The 15,281-nt window shown below is 37.6% G+C and overlaps 1 protein-coding gene across 4 annotated transcripts; it reads left to right on the plus strand.

Annotated features, from left to right (window-relative positions):
* Nucleotides 1–1,102: 1,102 nt before the first annotated feature.
* On the plus strand, nucleotides 1,103–13,707 carry LOC103480821 (uncharacterized). 4 transcript variants are annotated; one of them, XM_008436006.3, is made up of 11 exons: nucleotides 1,103–2,181; nucleotides 4,286–4,345; nucleotides 6,195–6,260; nucleotides 7,459–7,589; nucleotides 8,852–8,909; nucleotides 10,515–10,538; nucleotides 10,973–11,052; nucleotides 11,157–11,247; nucleotides 11,325–11,429; nucleotides 11,840–12,028; nucleotides 12,811–13,707. In XM_008436006.3, the coding sequence occupies exons 1-11, from the start codon at nucleotides 2,148–2,150 to the stop codon at nucleotides 12,948–12,950; spliced, it is 978 nt and encodes a 325-aa protein (XP_008434228.3). In that variant the 5' UTR covers nucleotides 1,103–2,147; the 3' UTR covers nucleotides 12,951–13,707. The 4 variants fall into 4 exon arrangements, with proteins under 4 accessions (XP_008434228.3, XP_081455830.1, XP_081455832.1 ...); XM_081599704.1 differs by having other exon boundaries at nucleotides 8,855–8,909; XM_081599706.1 differs by having other exon boundaries at nucleotides 7,465–7,589.
* Nucleotides 13,708–15,281: the final 1,574 nt, after the last annotated feature.

Below are 15,281 nucleotides of genomic sequence, written 5' to 3' on the forward strand. Positions count from 1 at the left end.
TACACCGGATGTAATCCATCCCTCTTCTTCAGGTGAGACGCTGTTTTGCAACGCATTTCAATTAATTTTTAGATTAAATTTCTTGTAATTACCTCTGTCATATAAAATTTTTCTTTTTCTTTTTATGGTTACACCTTCCAGTGTTTCTAAACCTTCACCTCTGCATACGACGCAGGATGGATCTGGACTTCCAGACTCTCCTGACCAGGTAGTGTGGTTCCACTCATTATCATATTATTTAGTGCAGTGGTTCCCAAACTTTTTCTCCTGCAACCCCCCCCCCCCCTCCTCCCCCAGTGATTTCCAAACATTTTCTGTGCCCCCCCCCCCCCCCTATGAATTACAAATGGCTGTCTGGATGAACGATGCGTGTGAGGGGTGAGGGGAGAGAGAGGATTCTTAGAGACTCCCTGTCCGGGGGGCAAAATGAATGAATGTACGTAGCTGAACATAGACAACAACATCGGAACCCCACAGGCTACTTGTTAAGCTTAAGGTGATGTATTGATATTAGCTAGCTAGTCATCATTTAGCTAACTTTACCTGCATCCAGCAGCTTTACTCAACAGTCTGTTAGTTTGGGGGAAAACTGTGAAAAGTTATTTGCGTTTTGCTGGTTTGCTGCCATGATTCTGACACACCTGCGTAGCTCCGCACAGCAGCAGCAGCAGCAGGTCTCCTTCACTGCCCCACAGGTGTAAACCCAGCGCGAGCGTCGTAGCGCTCATGTTGCGTTTAAAGGCGGCTCGGAAAAACAGGTTACCACATGTTAACAAAGGATTAAACAGTTTTAACTGCTGATAAAAGTGACAGAGGACACAGATATGGGAAGTGTGGAAGCCACTACTGCATCAAATTGACAGAGGAATAACAAAGAGTTGGCTATTCTAAGGTAAAAACCCAGCGTATACAGCATTCGATTTTTTTTTTTTTCATCCAGACGGCTTCCCGCGCCCCCCCTGCAATGGCACGCCCCCCCCCCCCTGGGAGTTTGGGAACCTCTGATTTAGTGAACCTGTTCATTTTATGACCTCAAAGAAAGTTTTCTGGGTACTTTTTCCTCATCATTCAATTCTCCTTCGACATTAGCAAGACCTTTCAAACTACACCTCACTTGACTTTTTCTCTATTTCAGACGTGGAGAGTTGGCACAGATGGTGAAAACCCAAACAGATTGACAGTTTCGGTTTTACTCAGACCAGCCTGGCCACCTTCAAAATGACTCAAATCCCCGTTTCTCCCCGTTCTGATGCTGTTTAACCTTCAGCCTGTCGTCTTTACTACGCCTGGTTGCCTAAATCCCAAAATGCATTGAATTTTTTCCACGCCAACAAGTGTTTGAAGAGGTGAAAGTGGCTGGAGAGCTGATGTAACCTGTAGACTAGACGTTTATCTCTGTGCTGAAGGTTGAAAAGGGTTGACACCTGCGTTGGTGAGGTAGAAGCAGCGAGAAAGCAGAGCTACTGTTGCATCCTGTGCGGCCGTGGAGCTCGCTCTGCGGCCGATGACTCAGTTCCTGAAAACTGAGTGAGACTAAGAGTGATTTACAGAAAGACGCCCAACAAGTGTGGCACAGAGAAGAAGAAGATTCAGAGTGATGTTTGTTTTTAGAACAATGGGTGGGAGATAAGAGGGGAAAGGAAAAGGTTAAGATGGAAAGGAAAACAGATTTCATGCACACAAAGTTGGGTTTTTATTACATTTTCTCTCTTTTCTGCAGATATTTGCTAAATTCTTGGTGAAAAATAATAAAAACGTCCAAAAAAAATCCACATTTCATCCACGGTTCCACGTCACGACAGAGAAACTTTCTGAAATCGGGCCTCAGAGCCCGCCGGTCAAATTTGAATTCTTCATACCGCAAAGCTTAAGACACAACAGAAAAACACAGCGAGGCTAAACAGAGCGACGGCGAGAAGAGAGGATGGGGGAGGGCGGAAGAAACAGAGAGAGAAAGGAAGAGAGACGCTTTTAGAGCTTCAGGTCTAAAAGTGGAGGACTGAGAGACGCCGCAGAGGAAGGAGCTTAAAAGAAAAAGGAACAAAATAACTTGAATAAAAGGGAAACTGCTGCTGCTTTGCTGATGATCACAGCTTCTTGTTGTAAAAAGACAAAACAATCAAGTGTGGGAGACGGTTTGAATCAAGATGATGAAGCTGCTGTTTCAGCTCTGCTTCCTGGGTGAGTTCACTTCAACTGCTAACACACTTTTCTTTTCTTTTTTTTAACTCAAATCTTTAATAATAAAAACACAGAAATGCTCACTGAGGCGACTAATTAAAAACTTTCACTTCTTCAGTTCAGTTTAATCAAATGCTACAAGAGTGTTTGCCCGAAATGAGCTGCTGGACATAAATTAGCCATCGCAGTCATTTATTTACTCATCTGGAAAACCTTAATTTGGTCATAAATCTGCATTTCCATGATTTCCACAGACTATGAAATGCATTTAATTGATGCTTTCCATGCAGGAAGTGAAGCAGAGCCAGCACACGCCGCACTGAGCTTTTAGCTTTCCGCCAAAATCAACTGTTATTTTTTTCAAATGCAAAGTGATGTAGGTGCAAAAGTGCAATATTTGCATATTTTCTGTTCAGGAATTAATACGATGTTCACATTCATGAGGAGGTGTGTCCAAATGTACTGAAAGTTCATTTTAATCAGAGCTAAAGTGCTAAAATAAGAACATTAAGCAATATTATGGTGCTGAATATTAGGCTGCAGCATTAAATGAGATTTAATTATAGTTCAGGACTCTCAAAATTAAAAACCTTCATTTGATGATTAGAATGAGAAGATGCAGAAATTAAATCAATGTTTAGATTTAGGAAGTTAAGAGCGTGATCTTTGATTTGACTGGACTTCTTCCGAACTAATTAAAAATCTGACTCCATTCATAATTCAGGAAAAAAGAATCAAAATATAACATCATGGGAAATGGCTTTTATGTAAATAAAAACACAGCTCCAGTATTACACTGCAAAACCACAAAATCTTACCCAGCATATTTAGTCTAATTTTAGTTTAAATATCTTATTACACTTGAAATAACTTCTGAGGAACTTTTCAGAAAGATATATGAGCTTATTTAAATCAATAATTCCTTAATATTGATGTAGAAGTTCTAGTTTCACTGGTAACAAAACATTTTTCCCATGTTATAAGTGAAATAATCTGCCAATAAATCTAACTTTTTCATCAATATTAAGGAATAATTTAGATTAAATAAGCTCATATGTCTCGCTGAAAGGTCATTTTTAAGTTAGTTTTGTCTTATTTCAAGTATAATAAAAGTTTTTGCACTAAAATTGGACCAAAATACTTGGTAAGATTTAATGTTTTTGCAGTGAACACGATAAACTGTGTTGCCTTTTAGGAACACCAAAGTAAAACATGTTTATTATTAAATTAAGGTTTAAAAATGATCAAGAAGTTGTAACAGTGAATTCAGTGATAAAATAATCACTTAGATCTTTCAGGATTTAAATCTTATTAGACATAGGTGACGGTTTTTAAAAGCTCGTAAAACTATGAAAGCTTTCAGTTATTGCAGCTAACCACTTGTGTGTCTCGTGTTTGTGAGACTACAAACTCTGGAAAAAGTATTAAACTACAAAAATGGTGGATCTGTAACTATGAGGCAAATTATCTTAAGCATATAACCACATTTATCTGAACAGCACTGTGTAAATATTTAATAAAACACCTAAAATATTTTAAAAGAAAGCAAAACTAAGTGCTAGCTTGTAGTTTAGCAGCTTTATGCTAAGATAAGTGAATGCTAACGTGTTTGGTGAACTGTGTGAGAGGAGAAAGGCGTTAAAACATTAAAGCAACAGTTTTTAGTTCTAAAAGTTTAAACAGAAATTCAGAGTGGACAAATCACCACTAACCTCACATCTTAGTGTGACTGCAGCTGCTGTTTCTGGTTTTACTTTGACTTTAAAGTATTCATGCTAAATGTTAGCAACTGTGCAGGAGGTTTTGGTCTAATCACCAGTCCAATCTTTATGTTTGCAGCAGATAGAGCAGAATAAAGAACATGAATGCTTTGTTGTCTTCCTCAGATCAGATTTTTAACACCTCTTTGCTCTCATGTTGCACCAACTGTAGTTTGTTTTGTTCACACATCTGAAGGAGGTGGCGCTATAACAAGACTGTCAGTCACTGTTAGCAGTAAACTGCATGCTGCACACATTATGTTACATTATGATTTAAAGGACAAGCTGTTAAATTTGATGTTAAGATGTTGCTTTATGTAATATTTATCTTTATTGTTTTGCAGCTCTAGCAACTTCTGCTGTTTCAGAAAAACTACCTACGACGATACGTCCTGCACCTCCAGGTAAAAACTGACTTACTAAACATGATTTATCATGGAAAATATCCACATCCTGTAAGCTCTACAATTCATAATACGGCAAATAATAGAAGTAAAAACTGCATTACATTTGGTTTTTTTAAAACACAAATTCCTTAAAGTGGGACTTGTTTACCTCACAGAGTGCATTTTTCTGAAAAATTCTGTGTAAAATTATGCTAATTTATTTTAAGGCTTTTTAAAAAGCGACATAAGTATTATGAAGGACGCTCCACAAAGGCCTGATTGAGATTTTAAACCAGGGGTCCCCAAACTTTTTCCTGTGAGGGCCACATAACTTTTCCCTTCTCTGGTGGGGGCAAAGTGTGACACGTTTATCACCTGCGCTGCTGGAAATTGTTGAGGGGGAAGGTGGGGCGCGCGTTTCTTGATTGATTTTTACCCAGAAAGCACATGGGTAAAAACCGTTAGTGAAATGGTCACTGGGACTGTCTAGTATATATTCAATTGAGGAAAAGTAGCTTTAACTTATGAATTCCTCATATGTTAACATAAAGGCTCGTTTTGAAGTATAAGCTGCTACTTACAGGCTTCGAAGAATCCGACCTGGAATGCGGCGTTCATAACAAACACATGTGTTCATCTGCTCTACCGCTAGCAAACACTGATTAAATAACATAAAAGTCAAGCAGTTCCCTAAAAGTCCAACAGATGGCAGCAATGCGCCATGCAAAACAAAACACCCACAGTTTACAGGACACACTTCCTGCTACAGAGCCCCCTGGTGGTTGAAGAAAAATCCACATATAAACCGGAAAATACAATATATGAAAAAAAAATCTGAATGCTCTCTGGTATTGTTCAGGGGGCCGGACCAAATGTGGAGGCGGGCCGTAGTTTGGGGACCACTGTTTTAAACGAATTAGCAAAGTCTACTTTAGTTTCTATCTTGGTCACAGACGTCGCCCCCTGCTGGTCAAAACTCAAACCACTTCTGAATTCATTTTTCAAATTTAAAGGGGATTTTTTTTTAGCATACAGTGAGCAAGCTAGCGTCAAAAATTGCACTCTAGTAAGAGTAGCACTACTCCAACACATAACAGTAAAAAAAGTATTTGGTAAAAAGTACTCAAGTACTGAGCAACTGATCAATCATTAAATATTTTAAATTACATCATCAGACGGACCAAAATATAAATTTAATTGGAAATTGATGATCAAAATTATGATAAATCATATAAATAACAAAATCACACTAACGAACATTTTTCCAAATCAGTTTCATTCAATAAAAACCTGATCAAACTTAAACAAACCGCAGGCGTGTCAGTCTGGTTTGTTCTTCATTCAGAAAATCCAGAAATTTGACTCAAGTAACAGCAGAAATACTTTACAATTAAGTTACTCAAGTAAAAATAAAATGTTCAGAGTAGTAAAAATACTCCTAAAGCTAGTAAATGTAACAGTAAAGTATTACATCTGGTTACACTGCTAAACTGTTTCCATAGAAACGCAATCATCACTACAAGCATACATTTTTTGCTGTATTCTGCAGCGTTTGATGAATTTCAGATAAAGTATGTATTTAGTATTTCAGGTTGTTCTAACATTTAGCTCATCTAGCTAAACTCTTACATCCTGGTACTTACAGACTTCTCTGCCCCCAGGACTTGTTTAACAGCAGAAGCCTGAAATTTCTAAACTAAAATAATTTTAAAAGTCTTAATACAAAATGCACAATTCTGTTTTTAATTTTTTATTTTTTTTTTAACTCGGACCACTTCTGTACAACTACATCAATGAAATGCCTCCTTAATTTAGAATTTTCTAGTTGTATTTATTTATACGTATTTGTTTTCTGTTTCTTATTCAGTTCCAGAAACTTCGAATCCCTCACAACTAAATGGCACGAAAACGACCGTGAATGTAAATAAAAATGGTAAAAAATGCTCTTGTTTAAGTCACATTCTTCTTCTCCTTCCTCCTCTTTCCTTTTTTTTTCTTCTTCTATGGTTTTTGGCGCTTGGCAAACAATGAAATTGGCGCTTTACCGCCACCAACTGGTGTGGAGTTTGGAGCAGAGCGTCACTCCAAAATTATAACTGCGTTAATTTCAATTATTCTTAAATAAATCAACTAAATCTAATTTGACTTTGATTCTGTTTAATTATTGAATCAACTGTTGTATTTTTTCCTCATCATTTTGACAGAATAATGTAACAGGCTACACTTTGCAACGTTTCCCTAAAATAAAGAGCTCAACTTATCCCAACTAAGAGAAATTATTCTCTCTTCTCTCCTCGTTTCTCCAGTCTTCTTTTGAGTTTTATAAATCCAACTGAGAAACCAGATACAGGTGTTATATTTTGTTGATTACCATCATTAAATCATCAAATATTGTGATCAATGTTGCTTTTATTTTGATCTCTTTCTAGCTGTGTCTTCATCTTGATGATTTCCACTGCTGCTCTGTGAAAATTAGCTTTAAAAACGTTACAGGACTGAGTTTTAGATGATCTCTGTGTAACTAATTCATTTAGAAAATGATTTATTAAAATGCAAATGCATGCCACAAATGTAATATACTGATGAAAATGGTGTTATGGTTGTTATTGTACCTCCAATATATGGTTTATAAGTGACTAAATATTATGTAAAGTGGAAAAAGTACGAATCTTTTCACACTAAATACTTAATTAACCGATACTGATATTGATACAGATACTTTTCATTATTTATGTTTGTATCATAAAGACATTTAAGTCTTTTTCTGGTTTTTATTTTCAGGCATTTTGTTAAAACCTAGTAAAGAATTTGGATAAAGTTTATAGATGCCCACTAAATAATAACATATTGTCATAATAGAAAAATACATCACATTTGTGTGTATGTTTTTGTGAATAAAAGTTTAAAAAATTATAATTTTCAATGAAAGATCAAACACATTTCAATAAAGAATCTGAACGAAAGTATTTATGTTATTGACTTAAAGTGCAGGAATGTTTAGTTTCCTATCCATCAACTCTGGATTATTTTAAAGTTATCCTGTTTTCATGCTATCGTTTTTTCTGCAACGTTTTGAAGTTTTAATTTGAAAATCTGAGATTCTTCTTCGTTTTTTGTCTCCTTTATTTTAGCCACAGATCATTTTAGTGCTTCGACACCTAAGATGGACATTAACAGAACCACGGAGGAGACGAAGAACACATCGACGCCAACTCCATCACCCACAACGCGTCAGAGCCCAACCTCACCTTCAGTAACCACGGTAACAATCATCACTAACCCGAATATTTTTATATTCACTTGATGAAGTGAAAACAAAGTCAGAAGCAGAAATCCTGTGGATTATTTGAGCTAAATCTTCTGGTAATCTGCATATTTTAATAGTTCAACCATCAAATATACATCAATATGATTCAATATTAACGGTAGAAACCGTGTTGGTGCTGCTGCTGCAGACATCTACACTGCAAAAACTCAAAATCTTACCAAGGATTTTTGGTCTGGTTTCTACTGCAAATATCTTTGTACATTTCAAAACGACAAAAATAACTTATTAGAGACGATTCAGGATTAAATATCAGCTTGTTTTAAGTCAATAATTGCTTATAACAAGACATTTTTCCCATATTATAAGAGAATTATCTGCCAGAGGAACCAAATACTGACTATACTTTTTCTAACAAACATAAAAACAAAACATGTTTTCTAAAAATCTCTGATGGTTTGAATCATTTCAACTGGAAACTTTCTCCAGTTTCCTGCATAAATCTGTTTAATTGGCCTTAAAATTACACATAGACATGAATTCACATGATTTATTTTGCCCTTTGGTTGCTTTGTTTTTACTAAAAGTGCAGAATTGCTCTGTTAGAAATTCCCCATCTTGTGCTACATTGAGGGACGACTTTCTTCAGTCAGAGGCTTCTTCAAACGTGCTGGAAAACAGACTGCTGCAGGAGCCGCATCTACATCTCTATGACAAAAAGTATTCTTTTTAGGATTAAAAATGAATCCAATCTGTAACGTTTTACACACATTTGCAGATTTTTTTTACTTTTTGGAGATAAAAAAGCTCAAACTCTGACCTTCATCTAAGCCATTATTCCTGCAGTGAGCTAAACATCATTTGCAACAAAACTGCAGCATCAATGAACAAAGTTTTGTCATCATTAACCTCATATCTTCACATCTCTGCACATGAAATGCAGATGTGGTCGTTTGGACGCTGCTTGTTGTGTAAAGTTATCTAAAACGTTCTTTAAAAAGGGTTTTCATGTGAGCTTAATCGACCCGCCCCGCCGCTGCCGTTCTAGAAAACCAGCAGACAGGAAGTGAGTTTTGGGTTGTAGTGCAAAGCCCACCATGAACAAGAAAAGCTTCAGAAACACGAAGCCAGTTCTCAGAAATCCAGGAGATGAAACAAACATTTCAAACCATCAAATGCTTTCAAATCCAAGAATGCTGAAATACAAAGAGAATGTCAGATGGAGTTAACTGATGGAGCTTTTGTTTCCTCTTGTACAGCAGGAAGACCAACCCAGCGAAGGGTCAACCTCTGCAGCGACTACGGCGTCCGCAGCAGGTAGCTCAGCTGCTTCATGCAGGCTGCAGGTTCTCACTCTGCCTCGTTTTGTCTTCCTGCGTCAAACCACAGCGACTCGCACGTCTGACTTCTCTCTAACTGCTCACCAGAACCCACAGGAACACATTCAGATACGCCAAGTTCAATCCAGCGAACCAGAGCGAACGCTAACGGTCACAGGACAAAAAAAACCCAAAAACACATATTTACCATTTAGCTGCCATTTATATGCTAAAGATAATTTGCCTCATAGTTACAGATCCACCATTTTTGTAGTTTAATACTTTTTCCAGAGTTTGTAGTCTCACAAACACGAGACACACAAGTGGTTAGCTGCAATAACTGAAAGCTTTCATAGTTTTACGAGCTTTTAAAAACCGTCACCTATGTCTAATAAGATTTAAATCCTGAAAGATCTATGATAACCGGCTGCAGCTTGTTACTAAATAAAGGAGAGAGACGTCTTTGTTTAGTTTGCGTGAATTTCCACAGAAAGTCATGTTCAATGTAAGATGCATTTATTTACTGTTTTCCTGTAACGCGTTCTGCCTTTTTGGTAACATAGGGAGGTACGACACAGGCAGCTACACTGATTTTTAGCATTGACTTACAGGAACTCAGTGTTTCAGCTGTTTTGCAGTTTTCTGGAAGTTTGCTCCAGATTTGTGGTGCATAGAAACTGAATGCTGCTTCTCGTTTGGTTCTGGTTCTGGATGCAGAGCAGAACCAGAACCAGAAGACCTGAGGGGTCTGGAAGGTTGCTATGGCAACAGCAGCAGCTCTTTAAAGTATTGTGGTGCTGAGCCACTCAGTGAACTAACAGCATTTTAAAGTCTATTCTCTGAGCTACAGGGAGCCGGTGAAGGGACTGTAGACTGATGTTCTCTAACTTCCTGGTTTTAGTCAGAACTCCAGCAGCGGCGTTCTGGACCGGATTGATATTTTGAGACACAGATCAATAAATCAATCATGTTTATTGTGTAGCACATTTCAGCTACAAGGCAGTTCACAGTTCATAAAAACACAAAAATGTAAAGTCATAGGACACACATCCATTAATTGCAGCTTTGCATTTTGTCAAGTGCCGTCGTTACACATCAAAATGTTGATTAATGTTTTATTTATAATGTTTCAAAAGCAACTCTAATCAGGTGGAATTAATCTAGATATGGAAGAATTTCTGTAGATCTTAACCCTAGAAATGTTATTCAGGTGACAGAAGGCCGACTTTGTAACTGTCTTTAAGTGGCTCTGAAGGTTCAGGTCAGAGTCCATCACTACCTTTTGCACAAAGGCCTGCTGCTCGGCAGTCCTCAGCTGAGCAGCAGCAACCAGCTGACGCTGGTGAAACTGTTAAAGGTTTTTACCAGCCGTGTTGTGATTGTTTCCTGAAGGCGGCGTTTCAGAAAGAGCTGGAGCTTTTAGAGGAGACACAGGCGTTAAATTACGAAGCCAAAACTCCATCTGAAGGCAGCAGGTGTCCCCTTTAAGGACAATATTTTCCAGCGTTTTGTTTTGAGGGGCCGCCTGCTCTTAAATAACGGAGACCAACATTAACTCAGATTTCTCCTGAGTGAAAAACTAAATGTAATGTGTTTCTTTCAGTGGCGGCAGGCGGTTCATCTTGGGGTAAGCTCACTTTTTTTACTCCAGTTTCCATCTTCACTCTGATTCCTTTTAAACTGAGTATTTTTTCTTTTCCATTGTTGTCCAGTTATGAATTTTCACCCCGATTCCTGCTGGATGTTTCATCATCTCTCTGTTATTAAAAACAGACCAAAGTTATACTAAAATAGATGCAAGTCATTCGTGCTATTAATACTTTCCTTACTGAATGCAGATGTTTTGTTTTGTAGATTTTGGTTCAGGAAACTACAGTCATGTTAATTTTCCAGCGCCCCCTGGTGGTCACTAGGCAAAATTAACTCAGTATAATGTGAATATTTATGACCATCCAAATGAGATATTCATTGTTTCTTCTGTGTTTTAATCAGAAGAAATTGATTTATTGAATCTAAAATGAGGACAATCAGGCGGTAACCTGGTGGTTTCGTTCTCGGCAGCTTACATCCTGCTGGTGTTGATCATCATCGTGATCATCGCTCTGAGTGTCATCCTCTACATGCTCCGCAGGGCGTCCAGGGTGAGAAACAACAAACGAATCCGTGTTTCCTTAAAGAAAAGCAATCACACACTATGGTAAGATATTTAAACGTTTTAATTTCTATTCATCTGTTTGTCTTTCAGACGTACTCGTTTGACCTCCAGCGCCCTCCGGCCTCCAGCAGTGCATACGAACCAACTGGCACCTTCGGTCAGGTCTACCTGGACGACCTCGGTAACTGACTAAATCCGTCTAAATGTCCTAAAACGTGTTGACAACCTGAGTAAGAATGTTTTTGCTTTGTTTCTCAGACCAACCGGCTAACAAAGATGTGATCTCTGATGATCTCTCCACCACACCGGTACCCAACGGCACCGGCCCACAACCGGAGGAGAACGCAGACGTGGAAGAGAACGGTACCAAATGCTTGGTTGTTGTGTTTGAAAATCTAAAGTATTTAAATATTTTTAGCAAATACCTGCATGTTTAAGGGGGCAGATTATTCAAAATGAACATTTTTCACATTTTTATGCTTCCATCTGAGTTTCTACTGCTTCTAAAATCAGCCCAAATGTTTAAAAACAAACACCCAGATGATTTTTGATGTGTGGAAAATAAACTGTTTCAAAATCCTCCCAGTTGTTCAGTCACACCTAATAATCAGGAGGTTTTTGAAACGGCTTGTTTTCCAGACACCAAAAATCATTAATATGAGAAGTGAATTTTCCCCTTTAAGGCAACATTTGATGATCCAGACCCAGTTTTTGGTGAATTCAGACATTTACTCCTTCCCTTTAACTCCATCCCTTTAACTTCATCCCTGCAGCTCTTCAGGATCCCCCAGAGGCTAACGACCCGCAGAGATCTTCGTCCCCCTCCTCTTCCTCCTCCAGCAGCAGCTCGTTATCAGGAGGCGACCAGGCAGAGAAGAAATCCAACCAGATGAGCAGCAACAACTTGTTCTTCGATGCAGTCGAGGAGCCGCAGCAACAGAACGGAAACAACAACAATCCATGTGAGCTCATTTAAATACCACAATATCAACAGGTGCTATACAAATATTTCAGTGAAGAAAATATTTTCAGATCTCGACTCTTTTCTAAAGTGTCAAAGCTTCCCAGAAGCTTCAGTTTTAGAGGCACTTTAGAGGATTTAAAACTTTTATTTTGGTGGAAACAAAAGCAGCAGGAGCTCCACTGAAAATGGAAAAATAGAAACTTTAAGGTCTAGTTTAACATAAATTCAACATGTTGCTATAAATTAGGCTTAAATAACATATTTACATAAACATATTTAAACATTGAAATAACAGATTTAATATGTAGTTTTAAATATTAATGCGTTTGGTTAGTTAACTATAATTGAAGCGTAATTATTGAAGCGTAATAATTAAGCGTAATATGATACTTTATGTGTGTGAATATTTTCCATTATTTTTGGCTCAGATAGTTTATAACATGTTGCTCTGCTGAGCGAGTTTCTGTTGATGAAACATCGGCCAGCAGGGGGCGATGATCTCCCACACGCTGCAAAAATCCCCAATCAATCATCATCTCTTTGCATCTCATGTGAGACGTTTGGAAAAACCTCGACAAACAGAACTCCAGGTTTACTAAAACTCATTTTCTCTGGACTTTAGTTGCTTTTTTTTTTTTTTTTAAGTGGAATTTTGAGCTTTTACTTTGAAAAATGTGTTTTTATGTCTGACTTATGAATCACTTGTAAAAATGAACTTTTGCTCGTGTTTTTCAAGTAGATTTCTGAGTTTAAATCTTATCTCTGTATCTCTTTTGTTAGCGGTTTGCTCCAGCGGCCCATTTGTGGAAATAAACCTGGACGATCCGGCCTGGTCCGATCAGCTCCTAACTCCTCCACCGACCTCCTCGGTCCTCCCCTTCTCTTCTTTCTCCTTCTCCTCTTCCTCCTCTTCTTCATAGCACCCAAACATTCACACAGAAGCAGAGACTGAATGTCCTTCCCACCAGAATCAGCAGAAGGTCTTTACAGATTTCTCTCTTTTTTCGTCAAAGTGCCTCCCTGCTTACTTGAAACGTCAACAAGCTAAACACGAAGCTAACCCAAAGTTAGCCTGAACTATTTTGATGATGAAATGCTATTTTTTTTCTCAAGTGATTTTATTCGTTTTTTTATAGACTATTAAAAAAAATCCAGAAAAACTGCAACTTGCAGCATTTGATGCTGTCAAATCAAACTGTTTTAGTTTAGCGTTTATAAGTTACGAGTTTTTATGGTATTTTGTTTACACATTATCGTTTCTCAAACTAAATAAACTGTAAAGACTAGAAGCTAATGTCTCCTAATTACCCTCAATGTGTACAATTTTGTAAAAACTTCTTATTAAATCTATATTTTGTGCCTCACATGTTAACAGAAACCCGAATTTTGAATTTGAATTTCTAATTCTGAAGAATTATTTTTGGTTTAACTATTATGAATTATTTTTTTACTGTACAGAGATAAAAAATATGCAGGAACTGCTTTAATTGATGCTCTGATACAAACTGATGAGCAGCTGTGGAACGTTTTTATTTACTAACTTTATTGCGTTCATTGAAATGATGCCGTTTTATCATGACATGAACTTTAACCTGTATGAATCAAACTTCCTGTCAGTGAAGCTCATTTTGTGTTGGTTTTAAAATAAAAACATTTTGTGTTGGTTTTAAAATTAAACTGTTTTGTCATTTTCTGCATTAATTTAAATCCTCCATTACATCACGTTATGAAAAGTCTGTTGAAAAGTGAAAAACAGAAAAAAACTGTTTTAGTTTAACTTTGACTAACAATAATTTAAAAAGAATAAAATAAAACTTTTATATATATAGCAAAGCCATATTTCTTTTTTTTAGTTTATTCCTGTAATATTTGCATTTAATTTCCACAAAGAATGACAACAAAAGTAAGTAATAGTAATGTACTTTTAGATTAGATGTTTTTTTTCATTAGGTTGAAATATTTCTGCTTTTCTATTTTTTTACATAATTCTCCATCTCCTTTTTGTCTTTAATTGTCTTGGCTGCACAGTGGCGCAGTTGGTAGAGCTGTTGCCTTGCAGCAAGAAGGTTCTGGGTTCGATTCCCGGTCTTTCTGCATGGAGTCTCCATGTTCTCCCTGTGCATGGTGGGTTTTCTCCAGGTACTCCGGTTTCCTCCCACAGTCCAAAAACATGACTGTCAGGTTAATTGGCCTCTCCAAATTGTCCCTAGGTGTGAGTGTGTGTGTGCATGGTTGTGTGTCTTTGTGTTCCCCTGCGACAGACCGGCGACCTGTCCAGGGTGACCCCGCCTCTCGCCCGGTACGTTAGCTGGAGAGGCACCAGCACCTCCTGACCCCATTAAGGGACAAGGGTGTTAGAAAATGGATGGATGGATAATTGTCTTTTCAACAATTCATGCAACATCTAAAACTCCACCAATGCAGGTGATTTTATTTTTTTCTAATCTCCAATATTGCAGACAGGAAATTTACTGATGTCCCACTTAAGTTCTTTCAGATGTCTAAATAGATTTTTGATTACTCTTTTTCACATTTTGTATCGAATGAGGCTAAAGCTAACGTTTAGATCAGGAACTTTCTGCTTTTATTGTAATTATTTATTTAGAAGTTTACATGTGAACCAGATTGAAATCTCTCATCTCTGAAGGATGCGCTGCTGGTGAGATACTGACTACTCATAACTACCTCGCACACCCACACTTCAAAGAAACCAAATAGTAACGTTTTCGCTTAGCCTGTAGAAACCTGAAAATAACCAGGAGGCGTAGAGTCGCAGTGAAACTCCAGATGCTTCGAATAATTACTGAGTGGTTTTGACAAACTTTCACCTCTCAGTCCAGCAGACATGTTTGTTTCCTTCTTGTTAATTGAATGAAACATGGAAAAACACCTACAGTGTAAATGAAAACATCTTGATTTACAACACATTTAAACATTAAAGGTGACCTATGATGGGTTTTTTTGAACAGGTTAGGACAGATCTATGGTCTACACAAAACATCTGATTATCTAAGATCTTTCTTAGATAATCAGATTTTAGTCTCAGTTCTCCCATTCAGTATGAGCTGCTTTGGAGCGCCTTGTCACTTTAAATCCAAATTAGCTGCTGCTAGCCACGCCCCCTCAACTCAACGTTTACACTCGCATGTGAAAATGGCTGATCTTTGAAAATCACCAGTAGAGCCTCCTGCACATCCAACTAGAATGCAGCTAATGATAAATCAACAACAAAACACTTGTCTTTTCCCAAC

Source organism: Poecilia reticulata, chromosome 18 (genome assembly GCF_904066995.2).
Source record: "Poecilia reticulata chromosome 18, P_reticulata-male-v2, whole genome shotgun sequence".
Classification (NCBI taxonomy): Eukaryota; Metazoa; Chordata; class Actinopteri; order Cyprinodontiformes; family Poeciliidae; genus Poecilia; species Poecilia reticulata.

Coding starts and splice junctions, on each gene's coding strand:
- LOC103480821 (XM_008436006.3), top strand. CDS start 2,148: ATGATGAAGCTGCTGTTTCAGCTCTGCTTCCTGG. Junction 10,539..10,972: donor GGCAGGCGGTTCATCTTGGG/GTAAGCTCACTT, acceptor CGTTCTCGGCAG/CTTACATCCTGCTGGTGTTG. Junction 11,248..11,324: donor GGTCTACCTGGACGACCTCG/GTAACTGACTAA, acceptor TTTGTTTCTCAG/ACCAACCGGCTAACAAAGAT.